This window comes from Narcine bancroftii, chromosome 6 (genome assembly GCF_036971445.1).
Source record: "Narcine bancroftii isolate sNarBan1 chromosome 6, sNarBan1.hap1, whole genome shotgun sequence".
In the NCBI taxonomy this organism is placed as follows: Eukaryota; Metazoa; Chordata; class Chondrichthyes; order Torpediniformes; family Narcinidae; genus Narcine; species Narcine bancroftii.
Genome location: NC_091474.1, coordinates 202342935 through 202362158, shown reverse-complemented (window position 1 = coordinate 202362158; position 19224 = coordinate 202342935). Strand labels below are relative to the sequence as shown.

Here is a 19224-nt window from a genome sequence, read left to right as displayed (position 1 = left end):
CTGCCAGACCTTTGCCCACTCATCCAGCTTAACTATGTCCCTCTGCAGACTCTCCACATCCTCATTACAATTTGCTCTTCCACTCCATTTGGTGTCATCCGCAAACTTGGCTACACCACATTTTGTCCCCTCCTCCAAGTCATCAATGTAAATGATGAAAAGCTGTGGGCCTAGCACCGACCCCTGGGGCACCCAACTTACCGCCAACCTGAAAAACTCCCACTTATCCCGACTCTCTGCCTCCTGTCTAGTAAATCTCTGAACCCTCTTCAATGCTTGCATGTTGTTTCTCAAATAAGGCACCCAAAACTGTACACAATACTCCAAGTGAGGTCTCACCAGCGCCCTATGGATACTCATCATTATATCCCTGCTCTTGTATGCTAATCTTCTAGAAATGAATGCCAACATTGCATTCAGTTTCAGATTTCATATTTGAGATTTATTGTCAGAGTATATACATAACATCACATACAAAAAGCCTTCCAACATCTATCCTATCCATACCCTTCATAATCCTATATGTTTCTATAAGATCCCCTCTCATGCTTCTGAACTCGAGCAAATACAATCCTAGACGATTTAATCTTTCATCATAAGTTATCTTTTTCCTGTGGGTGCGGCAGAATTAGTGCCAACTCAACCATTTTCTAACAGTCCTACATCTACTCTTGTCTCTCTTTTGCTCTTTATATATTTTAAAAGCTTTTAGTATCCTCTTTCATAATTTACCTTTTCCTTCCTCATCAGCTTCTTAGTTGCCTTTTATAAGATTTTAAAAGTTATTCCAGTCTTCCACGAATCTTTGCTTCCTTGTATACCCTCTCTTTTGCTTTAACTTTGGCTTTAACATTCCTCGACAGCCACAAATGTATCATTTTTCCATTCACAACTTTCTTTCCTTTTGGGATCTGCCTGTCATTCACCTTCCTCATTTTTGAAAAACTCCACCAAATGCTGATCTGCTTTCTTCCCTAATAGTGTGTCTTTTCCAATGGACTTTGGCCAGATTCCCCCTCATGAGACTGTAATTTCCTTTACTCCACTGAAATATCGACACATCAGACTTCAGCCTTTCCTTTTCAAATTTCACAGTGAACTCAATCATATTGTGATCGCTGTCTCCTTAGGGTCCCTTTACATTAAGCTCTCTCATCACCTCTAGTCCTTTTGATACCACCTAATCCAAAACAGCTGAACCCCTGGTGGGCTCATCCACAAGCTGTTCCAAAAAGCCATCCCAAAGGCATTCCACAAACTCTCCCTCCTGGGATCCCATATCGACCCGACTTTCCCTATCTACTTTTATGTTAACATCTCATGACTGTCCTTCTAACATGCCTTTTTTTTTTAAATTTCCTGATCCATTCTGTAGTCCACATCCTGGCTGCTGTTTGGAGACCTCTATCTAACTGCATTAGGATCCTTTTACCTTTACCACTCCTTAACTCAACCCATAAAGATTCTACTTCTTCTGATCCTAAGTTGTTTCTTTCCAATGATTTGATATCCATCTGCCTACCTACCTTATCTTTCTGATACACCTTGTCTCTTTGGACGTTCAGCTCCCAATGACACCCATCCTTTAGCCTTGCTTCTAATGCTGTGTGCCTTCAAGTATAATAAATATCTTTAGACCAGCTTTTGTTTGCACAGTGTCTCTGTCATCCCTCCAGTTGCAATTTTGTCCCATCACCTGCTTGTCATTTCTTGCTGCACACTATCCTTGACTTATTTTTATTTTGCCCTTCATCAGTTCCAATACTCTGGTTCCCATGCAATTGACAAAATTAGTTTAAATCGTCCTTAACAGCCATATTAAACCTATTAAACATATTGGACCCCTTTGGGTTCAAGGTATTCCATCCTTTTAGCTCATACCTTCCCTTAAAGAGATCACAGTGATCTAAAAATCTAATGCCCTGCCATCTGTATCAGTTTCTCAGCCTGGCATTTATTTATAATATTTTTAAAAATTTAGACAGACATCATGGTAACAGGCCATTTCGACCTATGAGTCCATACTGCCCAATTTACACCCCATTAACCTACACCCCCAGTATGTTTTGAATGGTGGGAGGAAACCAGAGCCTCCAGAGAAAAATCACGCATCACGTGGTGAACTTACAAACTCACTACAGACAATGCGGGATTCGAACTCCATCTACCTGATCTCGCTTTTTTTTCCACTTTTCATTCTCTTCCTCTTCATTGGAAGCCTGTGGGGGTTTAGTCCTCCAACCCACCACCCATGGGAACATCCTCATGTCACCCATTCTATCCAGACCCTATCTTGTTTTGTACATTTTTAATCACACATCTTCTCAGCCTTCTCTCTGAAGAAAACAATTACAGTCTCTCTAATCTATCTTTGTATCTGTAGTAATTAATGTCAACAGCTTTTCTTGCAAATCTGTTCTGGACCCTATCTAAGATCCCTGCATCATTTCTGTAACATGGTGAACAACATACTTCAGATGAAGCGAGATTAGTGTTTCACACAGGATCAGCCATACCTCCCTGCTTTTATGATGTATAACCTCTTTCAATAAACTTCAGAACTGTGTTTGTCTTAGTGACCTTTTTCTTGAGCAGCCCTGCCATTTTCTGACTTGTGGGTACACGATCCCTCCACAGCTGCACTTCTTTTCAAACATTTTTCTTCATTCTGCGCTGCTGTTCCTCGTTCTTCATTTCCACATTAAATATCAGCTGCCACATGTCTGCCCCTTACACCAATGTCTTTATATCATATTGACTTGATCACTCATCTGGTGTTGGCGACTTACCTGATCTCTGATATGGAAATAAAATGAGGCACAAACAACAGTGCCTTTAACAGTGTTTTAGAAGCTGATCTTTCTTGTGAGAACATGGGTTTAAACCAGATTGAATGCATGAGAAGCAAGGCTAAAAGAATTTCTTGTAGCCCTATTGGGATGTGGCCAGTGGTTATGAGCACATTTAAGTTAACACTGAATGCTGCAATTCAGTTTCCATTTACAGTGACAATGACAATGTTTAAGATCTGGATAGGATGAGGGGTATATGTCCTTAAAGGGCTTCCCTGTACATATGCTACTGTTCTGCCATTGTTTCCATAGCTATTCCAGCAAACTAAGCGGCATGAAAATAGACAAAGATAGCATACAATGTTTTTTCCTCTCAGAGCTTCATGAATCTTTGGAACATCCCTGGATGGGTGGGGGGAGGGGGGGGGGAGGGGTGGAAGTAGAGTCTTTCAATAGTGAATACTTTTAAGGTAGTGGATAGATGCTTGGTAAGCCAGGGATAGATGGGAAAGCAAAGCTGGATTTACACCCATATCTGCCATAGTCTTTACAAATGGTGAATCAGGTTCAAGGATTTGAATGTTTTTTTTTCCTGTCCCTAGTTCATATATTTGCATGCCATTTAGTGTTAACATTGTTTTTTGGTTAATAGAAACACTAAATGGTAGAAGTACAATGCTGCTCAGTTACCATTGTTAATGAATTGTTTAACAAGATACTGTTCTGATGAATAGTGTACACCCAAACTACGGACCCATTTCATTCCATGAATGCAGCCTGACCTGCGGAGTCCCTCAGGCTTCTATTTGCTCACTCAAGATTCCATCATATGCATTTGTGTTTCTCTGTGTTTAATTAATGGTTTCTTCTCTCTATGAAGTTCAAATATGTATTTAATTTTCCTTATATTTACGCTTATTAAAACCTCTATTAGACTCAGAAAATATTTGGACCAAAGCAATTATAGACAGGATACAGGAGAGAGACTGAAAACTCGGTTGAATGGGACACTAACAATAACCTCATGCTCAATGTCACCAAAACCAAGGAGATAATTGTGGAGTTCAGAAGTGATCATTGGGGGATCAGAGGTGGAGAAGGTGAGCAAATTTAAGTTCTTGGGAGTCACCATCTGGGAGGATCTTTCCTAGATCCAACATGCTAATGACATTGAGAAGAAAGCACGTCAACACCTCTACTTCCTCAGGAGTTTGTGGAGGTTAGGTATGTCATTGGAAACACTGACAAATTTCACAGATGTGTGGTGGAAAGTGTGCTGACTGGCTGAATCACGGTCTGGTATGCAGACACCAACACCCCTGAATACAAAGTCCTCCAAAAGGTAGTGGACAGAGCCCAGGGCATCACAAGCAAACCTTCCCTACCATCAAAAACATCTACAGGAAACACTGCTATCAGAGCAGCAGCAATTATCAAAGATTCACATCATCCAGCACATGCTCTATTCTTGCAGCTGTCATCAGGAAAGAAGTATAGGTGCCACAAAACTCACACCACCAGGTTCAGGAACAGCTGCTACCTTTCCACCATCAGACTCCTCAACAAAAAACTCAATCAGGGACTTTTTTTTTTAAGGATTTCTAATTTTGTACTTTATTGTTTTTCCCCCACTTTGTATTGCACAGTTGGGTTCAAGGTATTCCTTCCTTTTAGCTCATACCTTCCCTTAAAGAGATCACAGTGATCTCTATGAAGTTCAAATATGTATTTCATTTTCCTTATATTTACGCTTATTAATACCTCTATTAGACTCAGATGTGTAAATTGTGGACGATCAATAAGTGGTAATTCTACCTCACCCACAGGAAAAAGAATCTCAGGGATGTATGTGATGTCATGTATATACTCTGACAATAAATCTGAACTTTGAACTTTATGTAATGTAACTAAATAATGCCATTTTCAATAGATGAGCACGTGCATTATTAATGCTGATATGCTACATTCCTCTCAAACTACTTGCAGGCTTTTAACAGACAAGTTCAGCAATTACATTGCAAAAGCACTTTGTTCCTAACTGTACAATACTTTGTAAAGGTGGTTGCATCATACAAATGGGCTCTGGATCCAATGGCATCTAAATAATTAATTGTTACATAACAGGGTATTTGGCAACTTGTTCCTAAGTATGGCAGGAAGCAATATCATTTAATGGCAAACACTGTGAAATTATCTATTAACTTTTATTTAATAGGATATAAAATGATCCAAGCAATCAAGACCATTGTTTATTTTATTAAACCTAAAGTGTTTAAAAGTTATTCAGGTCTTTAATGATATTTAAATTTTGATGCTGTTTTGACATATAAACAAAACTCATACGCATGTTTATTATGAGATTCAAAATTCATACTTTGCTATCCACGATTTAAAAAAAGCATGAATAATATGAACAAATTCCATGTAACTTTACCTCCAGTGACTGAAGTGTATCTGAATTTGTATCACAGTATAAAATAATATTATTTGCCATGCTGAAACTCTCCCTCACTCCAAGGTGGTAGAACAGGGACGGCTGACGGAAAGCATCACTCATCTCCACCACAGCAATATCTGCAAACAAGAAATGGGACATTTAATCATGTCTGGCGAACTACAGTTTAAAAATGAATTCATTGAACAGGAAAGAGGCAGACCCTTGGGTAAGCTTTCCTTACTTCAATGTTCATCATCCATTCAGATCCCACATGGAGAATTATTCTTCACCATTGCAAGCATCGTCAAATAATAGAACCTTTAAATTCTACCATCATTGACAGCCAATATTAATCTTGCCAAGATTTTTCTTCCATCTTGTTGTCTAAGAGCCTCTTCCTAATTACCAGTAATGCTTTGATTTTACGCATCAACTTAGGCTTTTTTGGATTTATGAGTGACTCAGCTCAGCTGCATGAAATAGAGCATTGTCAACTACCAACTCTCATCACTATATATCGAGCAAGTAGATACCCATAGAGAAAATTCCTCAATTACACAGAACATACCCAATGCTTCAAATACTAGAGATTTGATCATTTGGTTGAATGTACACTTTGAAAGTCACAGCTTAAGACAGGTACTTGCATTTATCTTTTCGGTATATTTTAATAGCACTTTTGACAGGCTGTGATTATTTTAACAAGCTTTATAACCTATGATGGATAGTTACTGTTTCAATAAAGGAACGGAAATGATATGTCGATACGACCAATTTGTACACAGCAATTTCTCACAAACAATGGAACGATAACTTAATCTGTTTTAGTTATGTGATCTGAGGGAAAATTCAGCAACCACAACAGAAGGAATCACTACTACCTGCTCTTTTCCAAAGTATTGCAATGGGACCTTTTGCATTCATCGGAAATATTTGTTTGACAGTTTAACATTTCATCCAAAAGAAAGCCCCTCTGACTCTGATGCATTCCCTCAGTACCACACTGAAATGTTAATCATGTTTTTGATCTCAAGCTTAGCTATAACTTGAACCTACAATTTTTTAAACTCAGAATGTAATTGTCTTTCAGCATCTTTCTTTGGTTTGGCTTCGCAGACGAAGATTTATGGAGGGGTAATGTCCACGTCTGCTGCAGGCTCGTTGGTGACTGACAAGTCCGATGCGGGACAGGCAGGCACGATTGCAGCGGTTGCAAGGGAAAATTGGTTGGTTGGGGTTGGGTGTTCGGTTTTTCCTCCTTTGTCTTTTGTCAGTGAGGTGGGCTCGGCGGTCTTCTTCAAAGGAGGTTGCCGCCCGCCGAACTGTGAGGCGCCAAGATGCACGGTTGGAGGCGATATCAGCCTACTGGCGGTGGTCAATGTGGCAGGCTCCGAGAGATTTCTTTAAGCAGTCCTTGTACCTCTTCTTTGGTGTACCTCTGTCTCGGTGGCCAGTGGAAAGCTCGCCATAGAACACAATCTTGGGAAGGCGATGGTCCTCCATTCTGGAGACGTGACCCACCCAGCGTAGTTGGGTCTTCAGCAGCGTGGATTTGATGCTTGCGGACTCTGCCAGCTCGAGTACTTCGATGTTGGTGATGAAGTCATTCCAATGAATGTTGAGGATGAAGCGGAGACAGCGCTGATGGAAGCGTTCTAGGAGCCGTAGGTGATGCCGGTAGAGGACCCATGATTCGGAGCCAAACAGGAGCGTGGGTATGACAATGGCTCTGTACATGCTGATCTTTGTGTTTCTTCAGGTGGTTGTTTTTCCAGACTCTTTTGTGTAGTCTTCCAAAGGCGCTATTTGCCTTGGTGAGTCTGTTGTCTATCTCGTTGTCGATCCTTGCATCCGATGAAATGGTACAGCCGAGATAGGTAAACTGGTTGACCGTTTTGAGTTTTGTGTGCCCGATGGAGATGTGGGGGGGCTGGTGGTCATGGTGGGGAGCTGGCTGATGGAGGACCTCAGTTTTCTTCAGGCTGACTTCCAGGCCAAACATTTTGGCAGTTTCCGCAAAACAGGACGTCATGCGCTGGAGAGCTGGCTCTGAATGGGCAACTAAAGCAGCATCATCTGCAAAGAATAGTTCACGGACAAGTTTCTCTTGTGTCTTGGTGTGAGCTTGCAGGCGCCTCAGATTGAAGAGACTGCCATCCGTGCGGTACCGGATGTAAACAGCGTCTTCATTGTTGAGGTCTTTCATGGCTTGTTTCAGCATCATGCTGAAGAAGATAGGACGCAGCCTTGCTTCACGCCGTTGTCAATGGAGAAGGGTTCGGGGAGCCCATTGCTGTATCTAACCCGACCTTGTTGGTTTTCGTGCAGTTGGATAACCATGTTGAGGACTTTGGGGGGGCATCCGAGGCGCTCTAGTATTTGCCAATTCCCTTTCCTGCTCACGGTGTCAAAGGCTTTCAGCGTATGAGCTCACTAACTGGCACTCTCAAATGCCTGCTTAAGAAATCTACAAACCCTGCTGGGTCCAACCAACAGTGGTGGTTTAGCCTTGGTGGATTGTGTAGCTCTAGGAGGAGAACCAATTTTACCTAAGATGCTCACCGCATTGTGATAAATTCAAGCACTGTTCCTACTTGTGGTCCACTGATTGTATCTTGATGTAACCCGAGGACAGCGAAGAGCAGACTTTACAATCTAGTGTGCATAAAGCCTATCACATCATTTGGTTCTTCTTCAGTACAACTGTGGTGATGTAAGGCTATGCAGCTTAGAAGAGCTTGGAATGTCTGCACCAAATACCCATCGAGATAGCAATCTACAGGTCACAGTCAAACGTGGCCCATGGTTGAGAGGAGGCCGATTTCAATTATTGCTCTTACTGTCTCTACCTATTTAAGGCTGTGTAATCGGGAGGTATTATCCACAATGCACTTTCTGCCACCTTAAATAAGACACAACTGAGACTACATGGTGATTTTTACCCATAATAAAGGAGCAGACTACGTTTATTTTTGGCCCACATCAGTTGGTCAATTCAGTGCATCCTTACTAGCTGCATTCTGAAGCCGATACAAGATCTAACCAAAAAATACTGTTTCAACTTTTAACATTCAAGTATTGATAACAAAATTTTGACTGAAGTCTTTCTTATGCTTTATATAACACAATTTTATTCCATAGCTCATTTAAAAGACAAAATACATGCTAGGAAGAATCACAGTCAAATCCATCAACAACAAAAGGTCATAAGAGTAGTTAATGTTAAAAGAAATACATTATACCTGTAGCACTGGCATTGTTAGGAGAATGAGATGCAGGAAATGGATGCCTAGGTAGGGCTAGGCATGAGACGGTGCCAGCAACTCAGTGTGCAGCACAACAGCACACAGATTATTTAACCTATCAGATGCAATTAAATATAAATCTATTCCATTTTTTTTTATAAGAGCCAAACTGAAAGCAGTGATGTAAAACTAGCTTTCATCACAAAAAGAGTGGTGCACAGGTTCTAAACTAGTTTTATATTGCTTTCTACAGCGATGCAAATTTGTAGGCTGTACTAAGAGAGTGAGGGAGTGCTAAATGAGCAGAATACAGATAGGAATTATAATAACTACATATGAAATAAAGATAAATAATGCTTAATAGTGTAAAGAAGTCTAAATGGTGTGAAGAGTGACTGGGTGGGAAGGGTTCAAATAATTGAGTATGAAATTGAGAAAGATGTTCAAATCTATTGGAAAATCTTATGTTTTACATATTCAGTCTTTGCAAAGAAGCATGTAATCATGTGAGGAAGGAATTAACAGGAGGTTAACATTCTTTGTTAACCTTCACTGATTTCAGGGTGACAGAGTCCCGTTGAAGCAGGCTCCTTCCATTCATGTGCAGAGTGTGTGTACTATCCAGTGCACCTGCTGAAAGTGCAGCATAATGAAAAACAAATCGAGCAAAAAAGCTCTGGTGTATGCAACAAAGTGTTTTGGGGAACATCATGTAGAAAAATGCCACCACCATATTCAGCTGAACCAAAGGAGGGACACAATACCTTTCATGCTTGTTAAAGGACAAAAAAGTAATTTGGGCAAATATAGTAAAAGACATTTATAAATGTGAGCAGTTGATTTTTGAAAGAGATTAAAATTTTCTGAATTTGAATGATCTTTTCTTATAGAAGCAGAAATGGGCACTGTACAGAAGGCCCATTCTGTCTGTGCCAGCTCTGTGAAAACTTAAACAAAATGAACCATGAACTCCATAAACCTACTTCTTTGTTCAATAAGTCAAAGGCATATTCTTATACAGTAGTTGTTCTTCTTTCTTTGGCTTGGCTTCGCGGACGAAGATTTATGGAGGGGGTAAAAAGTCCACGTCAGCTGCAGGCTCGTTTGTGGCTGACAAGTCCGATGCGGGACAGGCAGACACGATTGCAGCGGTTGCAAGGGAAAATTGGTTGGTTGGGGTTGGGTGTTGGGTTTTTCCTCCTTTGCCTTTTGTCAGTGAGGTGGGCTCTGCGGTCTTCTTCAAAGGAGGTTGCTGCCCGCCAAACTGTGAGGCGCCAAGATGCACGGTTTGAGGCGTTATCAGCCCACTGGCGGTGGTCAATGTGGCAGGCACCAAGAGATTTCTTTAGGCAGTCCTTGTACCTTTTCTTTGGTGCACCTCTGTCATGGTGGCCAGTGGAGAGCTCGCCATATAACACGATCTTGGGAAGGCGATGGTCCTCCATTCTGGAGACGTGACCCATCCAGCGCAGCTGGATCTTCAGCAGCGTGGACTCGATGCTGTCGACCTCTGCCATCTCGAGTACTTCGACGTTAGGGGTGTAAGCGCTCCAATGGATGTTGAGGATGGAGCGGAGACAACGCTGGTGGAAGCGTTCTAGGATCCGTAGGTGGTGCCGGTAGAGGACCCATGATTCAGAGCCGAACAGGAGTGTGGGTATGACAACGGCTCTGTATACGCTTATCTTTGTGAGGTTTTTCAGTTGGTTGTTTTTCCAGACTCTTTTGTGTAGTCTTCCAAAGGCGCTATTTGCCTTGGCGAGTCTGTTGTCTATCTCATTGTCGATCCTTGCATCTGATGAAATGGTGCAGCCGAGATAGGTAAACTGGTTGACCGTTTTGAGTTTTGTGTGCCCGATGGAGATGTGGGGGGGCTGGTAGTCATGGTGGGGAGCTGGCTGATGGAGGACCTCAGTTTTCTTCAGGTTGACTTCCAGTAGTTGTTAGTTACATTAAAACCCCTAGACTCTGGCACCAATGGTAGATACTGGATAAGTGAGTTTTTCCAGTCGTTTGAGATTTCATGTTGTGTGATTGACAAACCAAAGCCGAGGTGCATCACTTTTAAACTTCTGTATTTTTTTTTGTCAGTTGCTTGAGGTGGGGAGTTGCTTGAATTCTGGATAACAGGGGTTTTACTGTGTTACCAAAATTTTGCTGTAAAAATGTTGAATTATCACATATTAAATGGTAAATGTAAGCAGAACCAATATATTATTTCTATAAATTTGTAGAACTCTATAAATATATAAACTCAACCATTGAAAAGATATTGGAACATCAGCTGAAATAGGAAAAGAAAATGTGGAAAAAATTAAATGAAATAATTTTTCAAATTAATAAGACACCAACAGTGGCTGTAGCTTTAGTCACAGAAAAAGCTTTTGACAGGGTAGAATGGAATTATTTATTCAAAGTATTACAGAGGTTCAATCTACCAGAAAAATATATTAATTGGATTAAAGCATTATATAATGGACCATTGGCGAAGGTAACAGTAAATGGATATGCATCGAACCAATTTAAATTAAGTAGGTCAACTAGGCAGGGATGTCCATTATCTCCCTCACTGTTCACTTTAGCAATAGAACCATTGGCAGAACTGATAAGAACAGAAAATAAAAGGGATAAAAATAAAGGAGGAGTATAAAATCAGTTTATTTGCAGATGACATCATAGTATACTTAACGGAACTAGAAATAACAATAAAAGAACTACATAAGAAATTGAAGGAATATGAAGAAATATCAGGGTACAAGACCAACACAAATAAAAGTGAAGTGATGCCAATGAGTAATGCGGATTATACAGAATTTAAAAATGAATTACCATTTAAATGGCAAACGGTATTAGGTTAGATAATAATTTAAGCCACTTGTACAATTTAAATTATCAGCCACTAATAAAGAAATTGCAGGAAGACTGAGAACATTGGAAAGAATTACCGCTAACGTTGATAGAGAGGGTAAATTGCATTAAAATGAATGTCTTCCCAAGGATACAATACCTATTTCAATTGTTACCAATTCCCTTAACAGAGAAATTCTTTAATGAGCTAAAGAGAATAATAAGGAAATTTTTATGGAAAGGGGAAAAATTGAGGATAGCGTTAGATAAATTAACAGAGAGATACAACCAAGGTGGTTTGCAGTTACCAAACATTAAAAATTATTATAGAGCCGCACAATTAAGATATTTATCAGATTTTTAATCAGACAAGGGAAAAATCAAATTGGACTAAAATAGAGCTAGATAAAATAGGGGAGAAGGTATTTGAACATGTACTTTATAAGTGGGATGAAAAGCTGATACGATATAAAAGCTCACCAGTATTGCATCATTTACTCAATATATGGAAGAAGATTCATTTAGAAAGGAAAAAAACAAATTACCAAATACCAAAATTATTATTGACACAAAATCTGCTAATCCCTTTTCCAATAGATAACCTTTCCTTTAGAGAATGGGAGAGAAAAGGAATTAAAAGAATAGAAAATTGTTTTTTGGGAAATAATTTATTAACATTTGAACAAATGAAGTACAAATATGGAATATGGTACAATGTTTGCATACCACCAACTGAAAGCCGACTTAATGGATAAATTGGGAAACAGACTGAGATTACCAGAAGGGAGCAGCTTTGAATATGTGATTACAGACACAATCATAATAAAAAGATTTATAATGAACATGTACATCAAGCTGCAGGACAAGGAAAATGATGAAATAAGCTATAAACCCAAATAAAAGTGAGAAAAAAAATTTAAACATAAAGATAAAAAATGAAACATGGGAAAAGTTATGTTCTGGAACTATGAAGAATATAATAAACATAAGGTTACACATGATATAGTATAATTGGTTACACAGGTTATATATCACCCCCCAAAATTTTATAAAAAATGGGATCCAACATTATCAGATAGATGTTTTCACTGTAAGAAGGAAATGGGAACAACAGTACATGCAATTTAGGCATGTGAGAAAGTGGAAAAGTTTTGGGAAGATCTAAATCGAGTATTAAATAAAATCACAAAAAACAACATACCAAAAAATCCAGGGATCTTTCTTCTAAGTAATATAAGAAGTAAAGAATTAGGCCTCAAACTGGATGAAGCGCAAAAAAGATTTATTATGATAGCCTTAGCTGTAGCAAAAAAATGTATAATTTCAACTTGGAAAATGGAAGAGTGCCTGAGAATACAGCAATGGTACATGGAAATTAATAAATGTATTCCATTGGAAAAAAATAACATATCATTTAAAAAATAAAGTCACATTATTTGAACAAATTTGGGAACCGTAAATGGAACACAACAGAGAGGGCTTGCCTCGGACTTCCAGACCCCTAAAATGATAGAATGAGAAGACGACGAAATGACCTGATCCAGTGTGTAAAAGTAGATGACAGAATTTTCTTGTTTATTTTCATTATGTGATGACATTGTTTAATGGTTTTATAGTATTGTATATGTTGAATGTTTAATGGGTTTGGGGGGGTTGGGAAGGGGGGAGGGAAGGTAGGGGGGGAGAAAATGCCACTGTGTATATTCAAGAGGGAAATGTTTGTATGTAATTTGATAGATATGGTTCACAGTGTGAAAAATTTAAAAGAATTTAAAAATGTTTCAAATCCAAGTTCAAATTGATTGTCAGAGTACCTACATGACATCACGTACTACCCTGAGATTCTGTTTGCTGCGGGCAAGGCAGAATTTCTAATTCCCGTTAATGCTAAACTATACTCAAGAAGAAATGTTTATCAAGAAAGAAATATATAACAAAAAATGTTAACAATCTGTGCAAATTACAGAAATATTAAATAATAAATAATGAGCAAAGTAAAGGGCAATGAGGAAACATATAGGAGGGAGATAGATCAGCTCGTTGAATGGTGTAATGATAATAGCCTTGTGCTCAATGTCGGCAAAATCAAAGAGGTGATTGCGGACTTCAGGAGGAAATTGAGGGCTCAATAGTGGAGAGGGTCAAGAACTTCAAATTCCTGGGTGTCAACATCTCTGAGGATCTGTTCTGGAGCCTCCATGATGATGCAATCACAAAGAAGGCTCACCAGCAGCGATACTTTGTGAGGTGTCTGAAGAGATTCGATTTGTCACCGAAGACTCTCGTAAGCTTCTACAGGTGTACCATGGAGAGCATTCTGGCTGGTTGCATCACTGCCTGGTATGGAGGCACTAACTCTCAGGAAAAGAATAAACTCTAGAGGATTGTTAATTCAGCCTGCAACATCACAGGCACCAGACTTCACTCCATTGAGGACTTCTACATGAGGTGGTGTCTTAAAAAAGCACCCTCTATCCTCAAAGACCCCCAACACCCAGGCCATGCCCTCTTCACTCTGCTACCATCTGGAAACAGGTACAGGAGCCTAAAGACAGTACTCAACGACACAAGGACAGCTTCTTCCCTGCTGCCATCAGATTCCTGAATAATCAATGAACCAAAGACACTGGCTTATTTTTATTTTTTCTAGTAATGTTATAATATGAATGTTTGCACTATGATGCTGTGACAAAAACATCAAATTTCATGACTTGTTTGTGACAATAAATTCTAATTCTGAAGTAAGAGTTCTTAAATGAGTCTCTGAGTTTAGGAGTTCGATGATTGAGGGATAGCAACTATTCCTGAACCTGGAGCGACGAGTCCTGTGACACTTGTATGCCTTCAAGATGGCAGCAATGAGAATAGAGCATGTGGATACTTAATGATTGCTGCTACTCTCCAACAGCAACGTTCCATTTAGATATTCTTGATGGTGGGGAGACTTATGAATGTGATGTTCTGGGCTGTGCTGCAGGGCCTTCCAGTCAGAAATATTGGTACCCCCATACCAGGTCACAATGCAGCCAGGCAGCACACTTCCCAGTCCACACCTATAGAAGTTTGCCATGGTTTCCAATAAATTGATCAATTTTCATGAAAAAGTCATGTATCATAGTGATTTTAGTCTTTTCTTCCATCCAGACACAATATTTAACAAGCTATGTTAACAAAATATCTACATGACGGATGTTTTAGTTGTTCAGATATTTAATGTTTTTAACATCAAAAAAATTGATGGGATTCTCAAGAAAAACTGGGGAAATTGCCAGTTTTCAACCACAAGGCACAAGTATTAGAATTCTCACAAGATGGAACAAGGGAGAAAGCAAGATAAAGTCGAGAGACCTTATCTGGAACATAGAAGGTTATAGCCTGCATAAATGCATCAGATTACTTTTGTTTCTGCAATTTTTTTAGAGAGTTCCTGTTGTATTGTAAAACCACTTATCAGAATTGGTCCAGTTCATTGAAAAGTCAAAGCTACAGGTGTTTTAAAACTGCAATAAAAACAGAAAGAGCTACAATTACTACACCACATATGGATGGCACCACATATGGATGGAGTTAAGACACTGGGTAAATTAAGCTTTGTAGAATCAAGAAGTGAGAAAACAAGTATGTTTAAAATTGCAGAGAGTAGGAAGGGTGGGAGGTAGGGTGGTCATTCCAAAAGGAGGACATGGTCATGGTTACCAAATACTGTACATATATGTATGATATCCTGTGACCATGTCCTCCTTTTAGAATGACCTCTTTAGTGGGAGGACAAAGGAAACGGCTGTGATACAGAGAGGATGAAAGTTGTCCAGTCAACAGAGTGCTTTCAGAGCTACCCAGTTAATACATGAATGAGCGTAGTAGGCAAGATAGAGAGAGTTACTGGAAATCTGAAGGAAAAGTCAGTGCTGGAGTCACTCAACGGCAGCATGTATGGAGAGAGGAAATGGAAAAAACTGGCTATCAAAAAAATGTGGAATTTAGAACTGAGTGAAGCATGAACGTCTGCAGATGATGCGTGAGTAGTAAAAACACAGAAATCCTGGAGGCATTCAACTGGTCTTGCAGTGTCCATAGGAGGTACTGAGTTCAGACAGCTGTGAAGTGAAGGTGAAGGTGAACTGCTTCTCATCAAAATAAAATGTTATTTTATTCTTGAACATTAGAATAAAAACCTCACATTTATGTTGGAATGCACAGAGGTCAAAAATAGATAAATCAGTGTGGGATGAGTACTAAACGGATAGGTGATTGTAAGATCAAGGTCATCCTTGTGCATTGAATGGAGATGTTCTGTGAACACTTGATCTGCATTTGGTTTCTCTAGCACAGAGCAGGGCACATCATGAGTGCCTTATCTAATATAACAGTTTGGAAGAGTGCAAATTATTGTTATTTCAGCTGAGGCTGATGACTTTGGTTGGTGAGAAGTAGGAATAAAAGAGGCTAACAAGCAATGATGGATCTCTTACACTTGCAAGGAGGTGGTCATTCAAGATGAAAGATTGAAACCAGGAGTCGAAGGGGAAGTGGTCCCTTAAAAAAAGCTGAAAGGGGCAGGGAGGGGAAATCGATGCCCAGTGTTTGAACCTTGGTGAAGATGTAGGAAATTAACCATATAACCACTTACAGCACAGAACAGGCCAGTTTGGCCCTACTAGTCCATGCTGTAGCAAATCCCCAACCTCCTAGTCCCACTGACCACGGTCCATACCCCTCTAGTCCCCTCCTATCCATGTAACGATCCAGTCTTTCCTTAAATGTAACCAATGATCCCCCCTTGACCACGTCTGCCGGAAGCTCATTCCACATCCCCACCACCCTCTGCGTAAAGAAATTTCCCCTCATGTTCCCCTTATAATTTTCCCCCTTCAATCTTAAACCATGTCCTCTAGTTTGAATCTCCCCCTTTCTTAATTGAAAAAGCCTATCCACATTTACTCTGTCTGTCCCTTTTAAAATCTTAAACACCTCTATCAAGTCCCCTCTCAATCTTCTACGCTCCAGAGAAAAAAGCCCCAGTCTGCACAACCTTTCCCTGTAACTCAGACCCTGAAATCCTGTCAACATTCTCGTGAACTTTCTCTGCACTCTCTCTATTTTGTTTATATCTTTCCTATAATTTGATGACCAAAACTGTACACAGTACTCCAAATTTGGCCTCACCAATGCCTTGTACAATTTCATCATAACCTCCCTACTCTTGAATTCAAGACTCCGATTTATGAAGGCCAACATTCCAAATGCCTTCTTCACCACACCATCTACCTGAGTATCAGCCTTGAGGGTACTATTTACCATCACTCCTAAATCCCTTTGTTGCTCTGCACTCCTCAATTGTCTACCATTCAATGTATATGACCTATTTAAATTTGCCTTTCCAAAATGTAGCACCTCACATTTATCTGTATTAAATTCCATCAGCCATTTCTCAGCCCACACCTCCAGCCTTCCTAAATCACCTTTTAATCTACCTCACTGTCCACAACACCCCAATCTTTGTGTCATCCGCAAACTTGCCTATCCAATTCTCCACCCCTACATCCAGATCGTTAATATATATAACAAATAATAGTGGACCCAGGACCAAACCCTGAGGAACTCCACTAGTCACCGGCCTCCAATTGGACAAACAATTTTCTACCATTACTCTCTGACACCTCCCATCCAACCACTGATGAATCCATTTCACTACCTCCTTATTTATACCTAATGCCTCCACCTTTTTTCCTAACCTCCTGTGGGGAACTTTGTCAAAAGCTTTACTAAAGTCCAAATAGACAACATCCACAGCTTTCCCTTCATCAACCTTTTTTGTAACCCCATCGAAGAACTCAATCAGGTTTGTCAAGCATGATCTACCCCTGACAAAACCATGCTGATTACTCCCTATCAATCCCTGTACCTCCAAAAATTTGTAAATAGCATCCCTCAGAACACTTTCCATCAACTTGCCCACCACAGACGTCAGACTTACAGGCCTATAATTCCCAGGTTTGCATTTGGACCCTTTCTTAAACATAGGAACCACATGCGCCACCCTCCAATCCTTTGGTACCAACCCCGTGGCCAGTGACATCCTAAATATCTCTGTTAGTGGCCCCACTAACTGTCCACTAGCCTCCCTGAGTGTCCTAGGGAATATTTTGTCCGGTCCGGGAGATTTATCCACCTTTATCTTTTTTAACACAGCCATCACTACCTCATCGGTTATCCTTATATGCTTCATGACCTCCCCACTATTTTTCTTTACTTCAACTGGTTCAACATTTTTTTCCCTAGTGAATACCGAGGCAAAGAAATCATTCAAAATTTCCCCCATTTCCTCAGACTTCTCACAGCCGACCCTCGCTATCTACAAGGGGTCCAATTTTATCCCTCACTAATCTTTTACTTTTAATGTACTTATAGAAACCCTTTGGATTTATTTTTACTCTGTCAGCCAAAGCCTCTTCATGCCTTTTTTTGGCCTTTCTAATTTCTTTCTTAAGATTCCTTCTACACTCCTTGTAGTCCTCCTTCAACTTCTCAGCTCCATGCTCTTTATACCTCTTGTACACCTCCCTTTTTCTCCTAACCAAATTTCCAATATTCCTCGAAAACCAAGCCTCCCTATGACTTCCAGCCTTTCCTTTGATCCACACTGGGACATAACTACTCTGTACCCTCAAAATTTCTTTTTTGAATATCCTCCATTTTTCATTAACATCCTTACCTGAAAATATCCTGTCCCACTCAATACTCCCCAAATCCCTTCTTATTCCTTCGAAATTTGCTCTTCCCTAAAACTACCCGAAAACTAACAGAATTATGATCACTAGACCCAATTGGTTCTCCAACATTAATGTCCGCTACTTGACCTAGCTCGTTCCCTAACAGGAGATCCAGTATTACACTATCCCGAGTCGGTTCTTCTACTAACTGATTTAGAAAAAATCCTGAACACATTTAACGAACTCCAGCCCATCCAGCCCTCTAACCGTATGGGTATCCCAATCAATGTTAGGGAAGTTAAAATCTCCCATGATCACTACCTTATGATTCTCACACATATACATTATCTCCCTACAAATTAAATTGGATGATCCATTAAATATGGAATTGGTGGAGTAGAAAGGAAATCCTCTGCTTGGTCTGGCTGATCCATGAATTGGGCTTGAATTTTGCTTCGAGATATTTCATTAATCAAATGCATGTCTCCTTTTAAAACTACAAGAAATCCTTAAAACATTCTTTAGACAAATTTCCCATGCATTGATTAACTTTCAGATCTTATATTTATTTATTATTAATGTTCAATTGTCTAAGTACCAAATTACTTTAGCTTAACACAATCTGCTGGAGAAACTCAGAGGGTTAAGCAACATTGGTAGGAGAAAAAGAATGGTCTATGATTTGGGATGGAGCCCTTCATCAAAAACTGGGAGAAGAGAATCCAATGTAAAGAGAACAGGGTGGAAGGAGCAGGACAGGGGTCCATGTTGGATTGGTGGGACCAAGGAGAGGCAAAGCATGATGGACAGAGACAGAAGATTGGCAGATGCCAGACAATGGGGGAGAGAGGCAAAGGGGTCAGGGTGAGGAAGCCGAGTTATACTGGGTAGAGTGAGTGTTTGGAAGACAAAAGGTACCAGTGATTGAATTGGATATGAGAAGGTTACAATGGTAGTTCAGTGTATAACGAGAAACCAGATATAACCAAAGGGGGTGGTGGAGGGGGGTGGAGGAGGTGAGGTTGAAGGAGACAGTGGAAGAATTAATTGGGGAGATGAAAGTCTTGACTGTTGACTTACATTGTAGTCACAGTGCAGCTTTAATGACTGGACCTGATAATACAGAGGGCGTGGTAAGGAAGTAAAGGAAGTGGAGGCAGTTTCACTTACAGAACCTGCTGCTTTCACAC

At 40.0% G+C, this 19224-nt stretch overlaps 1 protein-coding gene across 1 annotated transcript in view; it reads right to left on the bottom strand.

Moving 5' to 3' along the window:
• Positions 1–19224, bottom strand: part of map3k5 (mitogen-activated protein kinase kinase kinase 5) — a 175362-nt gene that overhangs the window by 145187 nt on the left and 10951 nt on the right. Inside the window, exon 2 of the mRNA XM_069887224.1 lies at positions 5227–5366. Coding sequence (XP_069743325.1) covers positions 5227–5366 — 140 coding nt within the window. The remainder of the gene's footprint in view (positions 1–5226; positions 5367–19224) is intronic.